General features: G+C 34.3%; 1 protein-coding gene across 1 annotated transcript in view; it reads left to right on the top strand.

The window, feature by feature from the left end:
- DNAH8 (dynein axonemal heavy chain 8) overlaps positions 1-17668 on the top strand; it is a 148501-nt gene that overhangs the window by 99848 nt on the left and 30985 nt on the right. The window contains 12 exon segments of the mRNA XM_052806646.1: positions 3050-3153; positions 4833-5009; positions 6364-6531; positions 7702-7914; positions 9272-9409; positions 9739-9866; positions 10984-11155; positions 11966-12121; positions 14281-14436; positions 15765-15947; positions 16424-16529; positions 17372-17624. Coding sequence (XP_052662606.1) covers positions 3050-3153; positions 4833-5009; positions 6364-6531; positions 7702-7914; positions 9272-9409; positions 9739-9866; positions 10984-11155; positions 11966-12121; positions 14281-14436; positions 15765-15947; positions 16424-16529; positions 17372-17624 — 1954 coding nt within the window.

Raw genomic sequence — 17668 nt, 5'->3', positions numbered from 1 at the left:
GGTGATAAAATCTGAGAACCTTGAAGATTTCTGAGGGTGGGGTTTTTTTTGTATTCTTTCTCCAGTTCTTCTATTTTAAAAAATAATTTAAAAGAAGCAACCTAAGTAGCTTCAGCACTGTCAAGAAAATTTCACGTGTAGATTTTCCTAGCCTCTCACATATTAACGCTAATTCCTTACGTGGTCTTAAAAACAAAATGATCATGTGCAGGTAACCATGGACATGTACATCTTCTACTGCTGCATCTTTGATGCACAGAAAATCGTGTCTGTCAGCTTATGGTCATTACTCATGCCAGTTAGAGTATTTTCTAAATACTTTCACTTGCATAGAAAAGATGTATTACAAAACAACAAAAATACTGGTCATCTCTGACTCCAAACATGCTCCACTGTTTACTGCATCCTAAGCAACTTTCTCAAAAAGGTAGTTATGAATTCTTTAGTTACTATCTCACACATCTGTCCTTTAATCCTTAGTCTTTCATCACTTAATGTCAAAAAGATTTAGAAGGTTAGAAAGATTAACATTGACAGTTGTTTTGGTTTGTTAGGAGATTATCCTGATACAGGATTTAAATTTTATGTTATTAAAATCAGCTGAGATAATGTTGCTCTTTTCATCCCCTTGTTGAAATGTTTTTCCTGTATGTAATGAAGTCTGGGCCAATTCAAGATGCTTGTAAAGCAGCAAAATTGTAAGAAATACCTTGATCAATACTGATTTCTAGAAAAGTCCCTGGCTCGAGCACACTGAAAATATGCTTGTCAGCAGTGTAGTATCTATGTGAGCAACATAGTTTGAAAGATATAAGTAATGCCTTTTCCGCTTTGTCACTTTGGGTGAAAAATCTTGTAAGACAGATGAGGAAAAAACTGAGATCCAATGACAATTACAATTATTTCTGAAAGCTTAACGTCATGTGTCTTCTCTCAGAATCCATCTGGGGAATACTTGGTAGAGCACCACATGTATACATAATGTCTTTTCATATAGAACTGTGGTTCTACAAGAAGACCTCAGTTTAGCTTTGACAAATTGGGCATGTCATCCCTTTGGCAAACTTATTGCTAGATCTTCTGCTAATTAAAAGTGACAGAAATCACATCCTCGAGGTGCTAAGAGTACTGTGGCTTAGTATCTTAATAAAGATTTTTATAGTTTTTCTATATTCTCTACTTTTCTGCAGTCATCATTCAGACAAGTTAAAAAATACATTGACGAGAGATAAAGATTACTTCAATTCTCTCTATAGGATCAAAATATGTGGTGCCTTTTTAACTTGCTTTAGAAAAGTTGTAGCTGGTATCAGTAAGGTTCTTACATGGAGTTCTAAATATTCCTCTGAAAAATACTATTCCTGTTTCTAATGCCTAAATCAGGCATTCATTTATGACTACAAGCACCAAAAAAAAAAATTTTCTGCTGGCATGGTACTGTTGTAATGTTTCTTGTGATTGGAAGTATGTAGGGGACCTGAAGAAGCTATAAAGGTTTCTTGTTTATAACAGAAACTCTTTCGTTCTTCTTGTTCTGCATATTGCCATTCTTTGTCCATCTTTCTTTTTTCTCACTCTAGGATTGTAGCAGGGAAAGCTAATGCAGCAAAGGGTATCACTTTCCCTTTCATAGCTTCTCTTTCAGAACCTTTTTTAACAGTGAAGTGAAATAACAACCATTTTGGAAATTGCTGTCAGAGGAGTGGGAGGTGGGGGTGGAATGTTAATGTGTATGTACCTCTATCCCTCAGAGTATTTTAGGAAGTGGCATATGTCTGGGAAAAGGAAACATTCTAAAACATCTCACTTGTCTCCCAGTCTACATATTTCAGTGAATATACCTTTGAACTTCATTGTTGAGAGTGGCAAAATAACCTGTCTTTTAGTGAGGAATAATAAAGAGTCTCTAGAATGGCAGTAGCCTGATCATGAGGCAGCTGTGTCAGAACAAGAAATGTACTAGGAGAGAATGCTTGTCTGTGTGAAATGTGGTAACAGAAAAGTGGAGAGACATCACAGAGAAATATCACACATCAAATGTATAACTTGCAAGTGTGCTCTGACTCTAGCCCTTAGGTAGAGAGGGAGATAATGGGAATGCTTCCAGGCAAGTTTTAAGATTTTAAGATTCAGCGATGAAGAGAGGAGAGGCAAGAGAGGCTTCAGCATGCAATGTGGAGCTCAGGAATAGCCAAAAATCTGTGCTCAAATCTATGAGCAAGAGAGGAGAGGAAAAAAACAATGCATGAATATGTGGGAAAGACTGAATATATAATAATTATAGAGGGAGAAAACTCATCTCTTTCTGGGCAACTGTTAGTGTAGGGCTGAATGACCTCTATGGATGGTTGCTTCAGCACATATAATAGCTATGATGGGACTGGCCCTAAGCCAGGTGAGCACAGATGCTTCTATGTGTTTTTCTGCACACTCTGTCACCAGGGACAAGAGAGGGTAAACTCAATATGCAGGAGCTGGAGGTCGTAATCTTGCTGTGACTTTTGGGTCCACTTTTGGTGACTCCACTTCTTCTCACTTCTTCCTAGAAAGAGCTCCCTATTGGAAGGCAGTTATGGATCCTAATATTTATGTAATCTCCTCATGCGATGATATAAATGTAGTATCAGTCTGATTTTCTGATTGTCCTGTGACTTTATGACACAACATATCCTTGACATACCCCCCCTTTTTCTTTTAAGTTTATATAGTGAGCGTACAGATATATTTTATTGTAGGTAATATCCCACCTATACACCTTTAGGTACTGTTCACAGCTATAACAAACTAAAACTAAGAAGTATGGATTTCTTTTTTGAAGAATCAAACTTGTTTATAATCATTTTGCACCTTGTGAAATTATTTCTATCCATAAAAAGTGAATAGTAGGCACAATCATGATAGTATGACTGTTTACACCCACTTTCTCTCCTTTACACAAATTTAAATGAGAACACAAGGTACAAGGCATTTGGGATCTAGACCTAGATTGTATTATCTAACTAGGAAAAAATAGTTTTCATTTTTCTGAATTTTATCTTTTACTTAATAGGTTTGTCTAAGCTGATGGAGGCCAGTGAATCAGTTGCTAAACTCTCTCAGGAGCTGGCCATTAAGGAGAAGGAACTGGCTTTAGCATCTATTAAGGCAGATAAAGTAAGTACTTGAGTGTTTAAATAGTAAAAGGCAGCGGATAGCACCAGGATATATAGTGGGGTAAAGTGCTGTTGCAGAATCTTCTCATAATTTATACAAGCCAAAAAATGTGCATCGTGGTCTAAAATGAGGTTTCGCTCCTCTCTCTGTAGCATCTTGATTCAGCATTTGCTTCTGAAAGTGAAGCGCCTTAAGACTGCAATGGAGGTTGAGTGCCTTCCTTGTTCTCCTCCCAATCCTTACCCACTCCTATAAGCATCAGGTTTCATTTTTTGTTTCATGGTTTGATTGACGTTTATTAAACTTGGGGTTATATGTGCACTTATTTGCAGATAAGTTAACAGGTGATAACGGGACTTTACTATTTCAAAATTGCTTAGAAAAAAGTTCATCGCAGTTCAGTTTCATATTTTGTCTTTTACATTAACAAGGTGTCTATGTGTTCATGAGATTGGTGGTCTGGTAGAAATCTAGTTTCCAAAATGACTGTCTGGAAAGATATGTTAGGGAATGTCTTAATATAGGCATTCTGTTTTCTGAAAGATACCATAACGCTGTGATGGTGCATATTTAATATGCACTGGAGAGCAAACTTTTGGCCAGTGACTGCCTGCATTCTTCAAGGCCTTCAATCTCATAAGAGAGAGAATTATGGCAGAAAGGGATGAAATTACACTTCTCACATTTCAGGAGTATGACAGATAGGCTGGTAGAGTTCACTTTGTTCAATATTTATATTTGATATACATTTTGAAATAGCTCTCTGGCAACCATTCACATAGCCTCTTAGTTGTCAACTTTTTCAATAGGGCACTACTTATGAGTCATCAGAAGTAGAAGATGTATGGACAAATAATAAAAGAACAGACACTTATTTAAACTACATGTAATATTGTTCATAATCTGTATATTTCTTTCTTTCCATTAGTACTGAGCCCTATAGAAATCAGAATTGGATTTTGAAAAAAAAAAAAAATTGAGAGATTTGGTGATTTTATTTGTCTTTTTTTTTTTTTCTCTCAGTATTTGAGAGCATTGCTTATGTACTTGTAAATGCCTACAGAGTGCCAGTCTTGACCATATACCTGATACTGGTCAAAAAACATTCTGAAACCAATTGGATGTCACACATGCACAAGAGAATTAAAAATACATGTACTGAGGAACCAGACACAAATGGATAACTTCGTTCAGTGAATTCACATGGGGCTGTTCTTTGAATAGACTAATTAAGTGTGAGTCTTCTTAGACTAAAGGAGTAAAAGAGAGGCTGACCATTGGTGCAAATGGTTTGCCATGTTCCATTAGTTATATTAGCTACACTAGTTTTATTTTTATCTGCAGAATTGTAGTGGAAAAAAAGCAAATACTTATTGTATTGAAAAAGCATAGATTCAAATAGGATATAAATCCATCATAGGAAAAAAAAAGGTCTTCTATCCATTATAAAAATAATTCAATTTTTACTGTCCAAGTCCTCATATGATATTTCTTTGTGGGGATTCTGCAAATTGTATTAATTTTTATTCCATAGTTATATAATGCCATATATAGTTAGGGTTAGCTTTATATTTTCTGTATAATTGCTTTACATATCTGTTTTCTTTTGTGTCTGATGACTTAATCACTAGTTCCACCATTTTGATTTATACATTTTATATATTTATTACCAATTCCAGGTACTAGCAGAAGTCATGGAAAGTGCCGAAGCTGCAGCTAAAGTAAAAAATGAAATCCAAGGCATGAAAGATAAAGCACAAAAAATTGTAGATGAAATTGATTTAGAAAAAGTGAAAGCAGAGACTAAACTGGAGGCAGCTAAACCAGCATTAGAAGAAGCAGAAGCTGCACTGAATGTGAATAAAATTCTTACATTTTGATTAGTTTAGTACTATTTGAGTTACCTGTGACAGAAAGGCTAGAGCCACCAACATGCAGTTGTCACTTGATCTTGACTGCTATCACCAGCTGTTCACCATTAGTGGTCACGTCTTGGATGAATATTTATGGAGCTCACTTTTTCCCTTAAACACATAGAGATTATTTTATAGTATTTGTTCTTCTTCCAGCCTAATACTTGATCATCATGAAGGTGCAGATCTTTCTAAAAATTAAAAAGTATTCTAAAGGCATATGTATTCTGAATTGAAGAGAGTACTTGTGCTGAAAGAATGTTTTTTCTTCATACTTAGCTAGTTGTGTCTTTCTTTTAAGACAAATAAAAGTCTGTCTTTTCCTTCACCAAAAAAATGTTTAAATTGGAGAGAAACAGGAAACCAAGGGGATTCAGGGTGATCAGAATCAGGGTTAAGAAATTTGGAGACATTGCTGTGCTACTTAATTTCATTATTGTGCTCTGAACAATTAAAAAGTGAAGAACTCTGGAATCAGAAATCAATGACATATTATATTTTTAAGGCCTTCTGTTCCAGTTACCAGAATTTATGTGACAAAAAATATAGAGTGGAAAAAGCCAGAAAAGGAGCATTGTTTGCTCTTACACTGACATTTAGATAATGAGATAAATGAAACTTCAAAAAATGGTCACAAAAATCACTTATAAAATTTGTGGACTCATACATTATCCTGTGGTTTCTATAATGTGTCTGTACTTCTTCTAGACAGGTAGTTGCATGCATGTATTTTGTAGACACAATATGTTAGTTTTGAAGTTTGCAATCACTTATTATTTTTTTATTGGTTATTGAACTAAGCAAAGTGTCAGTGATATTACTAGAAAACAAAGTAAAAAAGTGGTATCTCATACCTATAATAACTTAAAAACCAACAAAAATAACCAAATCCATCTCAGAATAAATGATGACACTTAAGCCTTAAAAATCTAAATTACTATTTTACCAAGGAAACTGCTTTTAATTAAGTCCTGTGCAATTTTACAATATACTTCAGTCACTTAGACTGACAAGTTAAGTTAATGCTGCTGTTCCATGTATATAAATTTGATTTTTGAGTGATGTCTTTAGCATTGGAAAAATATTCTTGTCTAATATATATTCATTAAGTTTATTGAAGTTTCATGAACTATGGAATTTATTAAAGTAATCCCAGTTATTTGCTTTCTTTGTATGTATTTAGTACAAAATTGCCTCAGAGAAAAGTATGACAAACAAACATTAAAATCAAGATATTGAATGGGAAAATAGAATAATGGTATTGATGCAGGATTCTGTTACATTTTTCTTCAAATAGACCATCAAACCAGTGGATATTGCTACTGTTAGAAAACTTGCAAAACCTCCTCACCTAATTATGAGAGTCATGGATTGTTGTCTTCTACTATTCCAAAAGCAAGTAGATCCAGTTACCATGGATCCAGAAAAGCCTTGCTGCAAGCCATCGTGGGGAGAATCATTAAAAGTAAGTAGAAGTTTCAAACGGTGTTTCTTGAATATCAGAAATAGCAAGTGCATATCAGAGAATTTATGATGCTGTTTACTCAAAACAGGACAGAATTTTGTAAAAAGGCAAACAGATGGTTTTAAGGTAGGTGTAGTATATAAATGGAGTTTATGTGGTAGCAAGTAGTAGGTGAATTGCTTACAGACTTTTGCAGTAGGAGCTTTAGATTTTCCTCGTCCTGTTCCTGGCATATGACCTGGTGGCAAATAAATCAATCATACCAATCACGTTAACCATACATGAGATAAGGGTGTTCTGGAAAACCCCTCTTTCTCTTTGGGAACTTGTAGGTTCACATTTAAACAGTCTTTTCTCATCCTCCCAGGCTCCTTGATTGTTTGAAAGATTATTTGACTAACAGATAGTAGCTTTTCCCATTCTGCATTTCAATATTCCTGGCCCAAATTCCTTGGTCAGACAGCCATCTCTTCCTTCTGGACTTTGATCTTCTCTCAGGATACTCTTTTATTTCCATGTCTTCTCCTGCCATTCTTTAATTTCTGTCCTACCTCTATTAGCGTATTAATTTGCCAATATTATTGCCTCAGGTTTTTCATCATGCAAATGAAGAAAAATTACATGCTTTTTATTTAAGCTTTTCCAGCAATTAAGAAATCTTCAAAACTTCTTATTTTTCACTGACATAATGAAATGGGATAAGCAGTTATTCTATAAGTTGCCTTTAACATATTAAACATTTATTGGAAAAAAGTTAAACCCAATTCTTTCCCTTTCTGGAAGAATTTAGATCACATTTCACAAATGCATAAGCATTTTTTTTGCATTCTTTAGATAAGTTACAAATATATCTCTGAGGCTTTAAATTCAAATTTTTTTTATGAAATGCTGCTTCTTAAATGCTTTTTAAATGGCAGCACAGGAATATGGAAGATGGAAAGTACATCAATAACTTTCAAACCTAGTTACTGGAGTGTAACTGCTTAAAACTAAAATAATTGAAGGCATGTGGGAGGAGTTACAACTGAATAGCACACTTTTTAACTATATGAATTATCTCTTTTTACAGAAGAATTTTAGGAACACTTTTTTAACATACTCACCTATGAACAAGCTTTTGAATGTAAAAGGTGTAAATAGCTTATAAATATCCTGTGTTGTTTTTTGCAGCTTATGAGTGGCCCATTCTTGCAGAGCCTACAGCAGTTTCCTAAGGATTCAATCAATGAAGAGACAGTAGAATTACTCCAGCCTTACTTTAACATGGAAGACTATACACTGGAGTATGGTAAAAAGGTGTGTGGTAATGTGGCAGGACTCCTGTCTTGGACACAAGCCATGGCAATATTTTATGCTGTTAACAGAGAAGTCTTACCTCTTAAGGTAATACATCATCTCTTGCTTTGTGTTTGCTTTCCATGTAATTTAATTTCATTTACTTTAATAGTAGTAGGATTTAAAAAATATATTTAGATAACTTTATTCAGACATAATTGCCTGTAGACTGTAGTGGCTAAGGATGATAAGAGCAGAAAAACCCCATATCCTTTTCTTGATTTTAGACAGAACACAGAACAAAAAATTAGCCTAGATTAAATTTATGTGCTCTGGTTTACTGTGTTCAGTGAAAGGTGTTTTCAGTCTTTGTTTTTATTATGTTATAATTACTTTATAATTGTTTTAAAAAAGTTGTACCAGGATCTTCATTGCTTTTATAAAGAGTCCTGCAAACAGAGGTTTGCAGCTATTTTACCTTCTTTGCTTTCATACGATAACTTAGAGTGAAGGGCTGATATCTTGCACAAATATTGGCATTCTGAAGAGATTCAGGGCTCACATCAATAAAGGAGTTATGTTGCAATAGTGGCAGCCAAACTCAGTAAAACATTTTAGGAGTCATTTTTACTTTAACATGGGTGTTCTTTTTGATGTTTGTGAACATCTGAATAAAACCAACTTTATCAGTGGTAAAAACCATATAGAAACTCAAAGGCAGTGATTCTTGCTTTTTGGATTCTAAACCAAGTATTTAATCCCTACACGTAACACCGTTTACAAAAAAAAAAAAAACCAAAAAAAAAGTAGTAGAAGGGGAAAGCATCTGAACGGTGATTCCAAATCTTTTCCATACTTTTTGCCACTGGTAGTAGTGTTATTTGCAAAAGTAAAAGTAATGCAGGTGGATGATTAAAAAAAGTTATTTAATGAATTTCCTGCGTTCCGCATTAATATCAGTTTAGGGGCAATGGGAAGATTCACTGTTTTAGGACCATGGTTTTCTAGTGGGTAAAAGCTGTTAGCTGATAAAGGACCAGTCTCCTGTTGTTATGATTGTTGATCACTACAGAATGTACCAATAAAAAAGAATAATAAAGCACATAATCAAGCAAGAAGATTGAGTGATTGTTCCTCTAGGGTAATCAGTATGTACAGATCAGAAACCTTACTTCCTTAACCAGCTTCTTTAAATGTAAATTTTTAAAAAAGAAATAGAGTTAACAATATGTAGTAGGAACCTTGAGTACTACTACATTGTTATGTAACAAAAAAATCATATCTGCAGTATATATCTGACACAGTTTTCAGACTGAATATTTTTAATATTTCTATAAATATTAATATAAAATTTATTTTGATGTATTATTGTCTCATGATTACCAGCTTAGCAGGCTTAAAATAATTCATCGAAGTATATTCAAATCTTGCATGATTATTGTTTTAATATTTCTTCTCTTTGCAGGCTAACTTGGCAAAACAGGAGGGCCGCCTGAAAATAGCTAATGCAGAATTAGCAAAGGCTCAGGAGGCATTAGGTGAAAAGCAAGCTGAACTGGATAAAGTGCAGGCAAAGTTTGATGCAGCAATGAAGGAGAAAATGGTGAGATAAAAGTATTGTAGTATTATGAAAAATGCTTGCATACAATACTGTTATGTAATTGGGATTTGATACAAACACGCGTTTAGGGCCTGCTACCTTGAATGACATGGATGAGGTTCAGGTATAAAAATAAATCTATGTTCTCTCATATTTCCTTCTTTCTGTGAATAGGAACATGTTAGACAATACATACACTTAGCATTCTCAAGAATGAGTTTTAAACAAATAAAATAGTCATAATTAATATAAGAGGATGAAAAAATATATAAAATAACTTTAAATTTTTGCTTTCTACTATTAAATTATGTAGGACATTTTTTCAATTTTAGGAGTTACTGAATGATGCAGAAACATGCAGAAGAAAGATGCAAGCAGCCTCTGTGCTTATAGATGGACTGAGTGAAGAGAAAGTTAGGTGGACTCAGCAAAGTAAAGAATTTAAATCTCAGATTAACAGGTATCAAATTCATCAGAGAAAAAAATACCAACAAAATACATGTGAAAACTGAAGAGCTAGTAAGCCGTTTAGTAGCTCTAATAGTTGTACTTCATTTTCCTCCTGGAAATCTTAATATAGTTACACAATTAAGTGAACTATCCTGGAATTTGAATTTTCCTCCCATAAGTGAATACCTGAGTGCTAAGTGCTTGTATTTCAGTTCAGAACAATACCTCCAATTTTGGAATTTATTTCCAAAGGGATTATTTCTAGTGCAGTTATGTGCCTGTAGTACAGCTGCCTCTCCTGTCACCCCAGCACTGCACCTCGATCCAATGTTACTGGGGAAGTGAAATCTTCAGATAGGTGGGAGGTAGGGATGATCTAAGGCTGACACTGAGAAGGAAAAAGGAAGACTTCCTAGCCTAATGCTGGATAGGAAAAGAAGCATCCCTTTTGATACTAGTTACGGCATATTTGAATAAAAGAAGGAGGCCTACAGACCAGACAGTAACCCTTGTCATATAGTCTGTGTGTTGAAACACATGGGACAGTAGGCCTATTCTGAGAAACTTGGAAACTTGGGAGTTCCCATTGTGATGCTGCCCAAATGACAATGTTGAGCAGCCTAGGAGCCAGAGATCCTGGCTGCCTAGAAAACAGGAAACCTGTCAAAATGGTTGCTAAAGGTAAAGAGCCTGAAAGTTTAGGCTCAGCTTCTGTGGAATGCTTCTGTTTCCATAAATTTCCTATGGGGAAATTGGGCATTTCTGGTGAGGTCTGCTCATTCCAAGAGAATTAAGTTTGTAGCTTTTGATAAATATTGTTTTGCAGACATATTTTTAAGAGATAAACCAAATTCTTGCTTCAGTTATGAAAGAAAGAATAGTTGTCATCAGGGCTTTATTACTTTGTAGGGGTGAAGATAATGTTTTCATACGATACTACTCAAGTTTTGCCACAAAAACATTTTGGAAAAACAAAGAAACTATTTGTTGTTCTCAAAGAGCAACAGTTCTCTCCTTAAATTGTCCTCAGAACAGAAATCTTCTTATGTTTCAAAAGCTGGTTGTCTAAAAGAATAGAAATTGAGATTGTACATCACCTTTTGATTATTATTTTGTTCCTTTTCTAGACTTGTGGGAGATGTACTGCTCTGCACAGCTTTTCTTTCATACTGTGGACCTTTTAATCAAAACTTCAGGAAGCTTTTGATTAAAGATTTATGGGAAGCAGAGATGAGAGCCCATAAAATCCCCTTTTCTGAAAATCTGAACCTGATTTCTATGTTGGTAGATCCGCCAACAGTAAGTTCTTGATGCTTGGTGGGTTTCATTTTAATTTCAATTAACATATTCTGTGACTGTTAGCAAGCATTATGCTTGCTTAGAACAGAACTATAATCCCTAATATTGCTGTGCAGTATAGGTCTGTGTTTTCCAAATGTTCTTGGAAATATCTACTAACGATCTGAGTACTGAGCAATGTTTAGAAAGATAAACAAGTTATATATTATAAACAAGTGACATATACAATTAGACAATTGCCAGTAAGATAGTGCACTTTCAAGTATCTTATTTTGAGAACCCATCACCACAGCTATAGATCACATATCTACTAAAACAGTGCATTTAGTTGTTAGCTTTTGGTTCTGTCAATATTATCTGGGTTTGGTTTCAAAAATAAATTTTATATCAAAGAAAACATTTAAAAAAGAACATATAAAGTCTTTTCATTCAATGTGAATGTATGAGAAATCAGAGGACAATGCCAGAATCTTCAAGTTTCCTTCAGTAAATATTAATCCCCCAAAGCTCTCTCAGCCTGTTTTTTTCTTAATTGATCCCAATGTTTAATTTGGCTGTCAAGCTGCCTTTTGACTTTCTTACACTTTATAAATATTTTTTTTATCATTCTATATAGTTAAAGACATCCATAAAATAAACTCCTGGAAATATTTTTCCATCTGCATTCATCATTTTTCAGCAGGTTCAGATATGCATCCCCTTTGGCTTGATGTCCCCATTGTTTCTTAGAACAATAGTAACTGAAGGTTAATTCCAGTGAGATTTTATTCCAAACTGCTTTTTTTTTTTTTTTTTTCTTTCTTTCTTCAGATTAGTGAGTGGAATCTTCAAGGACTGCCTGGAGATGATCTCTCAATTCAGAATGGTATCATTGTCACTAAGGCAACTAGATACCCGCTTTTGGTAGACCCACAAACTCAAGGAAAATCATGGATTAAAAAGAAAGAACAGGATAATGAATTACAGGTGAACAGTGTTTTAAAGGAATAATGTGCTGTATTATATTCCTTCAAACATTATTGCTTAGGCTGTGTCTGCATTTGAGTCAGTGTAACTCTCATACACACTTATTGAGATAACTTTAACTTGTATGGAGACTGACAATGATGTAGAGGCATCAGCAGGCAACTTGACAAGAGCTGTAAATCCCATTCAAGGACTTGGAAAAAATTGTATTTTAAGTAAATAATGGTACGAAATCTAGCAAGGAGTATGAAAGAGAAGGACATAGCCTCGTGTTCAAAATTGGTATGTCCCCTATATAGAGGGCAAAGTGGTGAAAAGTATAGCAAAAGAGTATAATATGAAATTATTAAATAATAATAAATTGGGCAACTATTAGTAAGATTACAGACAAAAGCAGGATAACTTATAGCTTTGAAAATGTAGGCAAAGTACTTGAACTGATGCGGTCCAGAATTTAGAACCCAAGGTGGAATTCATATACGAAGTTATTGCTATAAAAGCAAATTAAGGACAACCAGTTAAAACCAAATCCAAGACAAATTTGTGCATCCTAATGTTACTGCAGTTTTAATAGCTCTTTTATAGCTTCAGGCAATAGGGTTAAATGTCTGCTCATAATACAATACAAAGATGTTCACGTGTCACCTGTAGCCTGCATCACAAATGAATTTTTCACAAATGAAGTAGCATGGAAAAAGGAGCCTGCATTTTAAAACCCTTAACCTGAATGTTGCAAAATCTCATATGTCCTCCTGAATCTCAATAAATTTTCAGGGTTTTAGGTTCTCTAGATTTTGAAGATTTTAAGTCTTGGAAGTAAAGTGAATGTGAAGTTCTTGCTTAGCATTTTATCATTAATAAAGCAAACCGTCAGAACCACAGAAAAATTCAGGTTGGAAGGGATCTCTGAAGATCATCTAGTCCAGCCTCCCTGCTCAGAGCAGGATCTTCTAAAGCAGGTTACCCAGGACTGTGTCCAGTCGGGTTTTGAATACCTCCAAGGATGGAGACTTCAGCACCTCTCTGGGCAACCTGTTTTAGTGTTCAACCACCCTCACAACAAAGTTTTGGGTTTTTTTCTTACATTTAAATGGCATTACCTATATTTCAATTTGTGCCCATTACATCTTGTCCTGTTACTGTGTGTCACTAAGAGGGGTCTGTCTCCTTGTTCTTTATTCTCACCCACTAGGTATTTATATACATAGGTAAATACCCTTGTGAGCTTTCTTGAGGCTAAATAATACCAGCTCTCTCAGCCTTCCTCATATGTCAAGTGCTCCAATCCCTTAATAATCTTAGTGGTCCTTTGCTGGACTCACTTCAGTGTCTCTCTTATACTGGGGAGCCCAGAACTAGACAGAGGACTCCAGATATGTGTCTCCAGTACGGAGCAGAGGGGAAGGATTGCCTTCCTCAATCTGCTGGTAATGTTTTTCCTAATGCAGCCCAGAATGCTGTTGACCTTTGCTGCAAAGGCAGATTGCTGGCTAATGCTGAACTTGTCCACCAGGACATTTCACTAGAATGGCCCTATTTCATACCTGCAGAGAAAATCTTGGAAATAATATGAGAACTTTCTGAAAATCAAAATCTAGGAAGCAATACAAAATGAGTGTTTTATTTACTTCCTTACATTTTTTAATGGTTTCATATATTATGAATCCCATTTCATGATATTTCAAAGATCTGAGTTCATAATATTGTAACAACAATTCATTTGTTAGACTGAATTCAGGTTTCCAGAAAGAATTTCTCAAGGTTTCAAAGCTAAAATTAGAAAAGGTAGTCCTCAGGACATAGAATAGAATATTAAAAGAAGTTAGGTGTCTCTGATTTCAAAAATATATGTAACATCTTCAATTCCCAATAATCTGTACCATTTTTATTTGGTACATTATTATTCTCATAATGAAATTTTGTGGATTCCATTACAGCCAATCTTTTAATTCACCTTTCTATGGTACTTTTCATTGTATACACAGGAAGTATTTCTGCATAAATTGCCACATGGTCAATGTTTATTACTTTCTTTAAAATGCAACTAACAAAAACAATGAAAAAAATGTTCATAATTTCATAGTTAGATCTGTGGTTTTCATATAAGACTTTGCAGAAATGTTTTTATCCTTACATCAATTTATAATTTACGTTTTGAGGTAACGACTTTGAATGACAAGTATTTCCGTACACACCTAGAAGATAGTCTTTCACTAGGACGATCACTCGTGATTGAAGATATAGGTGAAGAGTTGGATCCAGTCCTTGATAATATATTAGAAAAGAATTTCATGAAATCTGGAACTTCTTTTAAGGTTAGTAATCAAACAAAAGACCTGGAATAAGTAGTTGGCTTTGCGATGAATGATATTTTACCCTTTTATTCCAAACCTCTGCTGAATCAGGTAAACTTTGTATTCAGTAGGGTAATGTGAAGAATCAAACTGAACTAATAAAATATAGGAGACAGATCCTCAACTGAATAGTAAGTTCATGAGTCTAAAATTTGAGTTTAACTACTGAAGTTACTATTGAAGATTCAAAACTGGAACCATTTATGTCTATTCTATTGAATGCTTACAATACTTTCTATTGATTTTCAAGCAATTTCATGTTACACCTTTTAACAGAATTAATGGAATTGAAAAAGTCTCTCTCTCTTCCTAGTGTGGAGCACTGATTATGGCAACGGCAGAATCTTTAGTCTGGAATAGAGCTGTTTTCTGATGGAACAAGCGAAAAAGCACAAAGTTTTAATAATATTAAGTATATTCCCAACCTTGAAAAATCACGAGTCTTTCTGACCTTCATTGGATAAAGAAATCACTCCCAAATTTTAGAAGCAACCTCCCTTCAAACATCCTGCAATAAAATGACTGCACATGCTGTATAATTCCATATGTATTTTTCTCAAATAATCTTAATTAACTGGCTGGGATGTGAGAGAGATGGTAGACCAGATTATTAATGATAATGAAAATAAAATTATTGCTATTTTTGTGAACTAGTTTTACTTTGAATGTCAGAGCAAACAATATGCTTAAGGGAGTGGTTTGGTCCTACTCTTTCTTAAGCCAGGTATTTGAAATGGCCTTGGAGGGTCATACACAGTGATCAGATTTCCTTGTGCACATGCAGCTTTCAAGTTAGACAGCTTATTTGGAGTATCTTAACTTCTGTAAAAATTTCTGTCAAAAACTCTGAATGAATTTATAGTATATAAATTTATAGTATGTAAATTTATATTCTTTATGATCTGCTTACTCTTAATAAATATAGAACTAATTTCCAATAATTAATGTTCCAAGAGAACAATGATTTCTCCAAAGGTCAGTAGTTTGTATCGTTTTCATCTGAGATGTGATTAGAAGCACAAAACCTAAATCAAATGGTTCTGAAGCCATTAATTAGAACCCACAGTGGAAGTAATCCCTGTATTTGCCTGGAGGGGAATGCTACTTTTATAATGTACCCTAACTGCTACCTTTGGTCATCAATTGTTATTTTCATGACAAATTTGAATTGTGAAATAAACTTCCTCTCTTTGGCATTTCAAATAATGTTTTTTTTTTTATGGTCAATATTATTGAGTCGAATAAAGTTCATTTTCTTCTGCTTAATACTATTCTAACTTACTCCACAGGTGAAAGTTGGCGATAAGGAAGTAGATGTTATGAGTTCATTTAGACTGTACATTACTACAAAGCTACCCAATCCTGCTTTCATGCCTGAAATTAATGCGAAAACATCAATTATTGATTTTACTGTTACAATGAAAGGACTTGAGAATCAGTTACTAAGAAGAGTAATTCTTACTGAAAAACAGGTAACCTAACAGTACACACAAACCATAGTGATGCTTACACTTTTTTTTTATTTAACTGTTTTCAGGATGTAGCAAAAAAGAAATGTTCAAACGGAAAAAAGACATCGGCCATTTCCTAAAATTTTATTCAGATTCAGTATAGAAATTTCCAAATAACAAAAATACACCTTGAGGATCTTCCACATATGACTGTCAGTATGACACAAAAATTAAGTACAAGCATTTGGCATTAATAAGTTACTGAATATGGTACTGAATAAACACTACTTTAAAAAAAAAAAAAAAAAAAAGGTGTTATAAAAACACATTTTAGATGCCTGAAAATGTAAAATGTGTATTTCATGACTGGATCCAACTTTTCACCCATATCTTCAATCACATTTTATGAACTTGAAAAAACAGCAAATAAATTTTAAGTATGACTTCTAGTTACAGTCCCTAAAGTGTCATGCTGTTTTCTTGTTTTTTAATAATAGGAACTAGAGGCAGAACGGATTAAACTCATGGAAGATGTAACTTTTAATAAGAGGAAGATGAAAGAACTGGAAGACAATCTTCTGCACAAATTAAGTGCAACCAGAGGTTCTGTATCAAAGGATTAAGCAGATTAGGCAGATTAAGCTGATTCACATTAGAACCTTTCCATACAGAAATTGGTTTATCCATCCAAGATATAGTAAGAGAACATCCATGGTAGAAATTTGAAGTATGGTGATTTACAGGAGTATGAGGGATTTGGTACTGTAGCATGCCACTATATACAACCCTAGACACTAAGTATTTTTACACCTAAACAAGTTTTGTGAAACAAATCTCTTGAGAACTTTCTGCCCCTCCAATGAGATAAGGTATCTGATCATGGGCAAATCCTTAACCCATTCAAAATGCAAAGTAAAATGGGCTAGCTTAAATGGTGTTGAAAGTCTTTTGCAGTATATTAGGAGCCTGTACATGATCAATTACTATCTCTCTGGTGGAAAAAAAAAGATGGTAACTTCCAGAAAATCAATCAGTAAGTACTTGAGATACATGAATACTGTTGTGCGACCACTGCCTTTAGGACCCTAAGCCTTTCTGACTTTGAGTGTACCAATCAACAGACTTTAAAATAATTGTACTGTGTATGAATCCATATGTTATGTGCATAAGAAAGCTGACTTCTCTAGTACATGCTGCAAAGCTGTTGGTATAGATACATTCATATTGACATAGGTTGAATGCATTTGTTTAGCATGTTGAATATAAAAATAATTTTTAGTAATACAGATCCTGTTTGGTCTCCATTTTAAAAGTTTTCTGCAGTTCAGTAAATCATTTCCATGTTATAAATAATTCCTGTAATTTGGCCTTTTGATTTTTACATACATGAAGTGAAAAAATTGTTACTAAAATGTCCTAAACATCCAATATTTGGTCCTTTTTAGGTTCACTAGTAGATGATGAATCCTTGATTGGTGTTCTGCAAACAACGAAGCAAACAGCTGCTGAAGTAGCTGAAAAGTTGTCTGTGGCAGCAGAAACTGAGGTGAAGATCAACACTGCTCAGGAGGAATATCGACCTGCTGCTACACGTGGAAGCATTCTTTATTTTCTTATTACAGAAATGAGCATGGTCAATAATATGTATCAAACTTCACTGGCTCAGTTCTTGAAGTTATTTGATCAATCCATGGCCAAGTAGGAAGACACAGATTTTTCTACTATTTAGATATTTGTCTTTC

Source organism: Harpia harpyja, chromosome 13, assembly GCF_026419915.1.
Source record: "Harpia harpyja isolate bHarHar1 chromosome 13, bHarHar1 primary haplotype, whole genome shotgun sequence".
Classification (NCBI taxonomy): Eukaryota; Metazoa; Chordata; class Aves; order Accipitriformes; family Accipitridae; genus Harpia; species Harpia harpyja.
The sequence above is the reverse complement of the archived record's forward strand: the minus strand, read 5'-3'. Positions and strand labels throughout refer to the sequence as shown.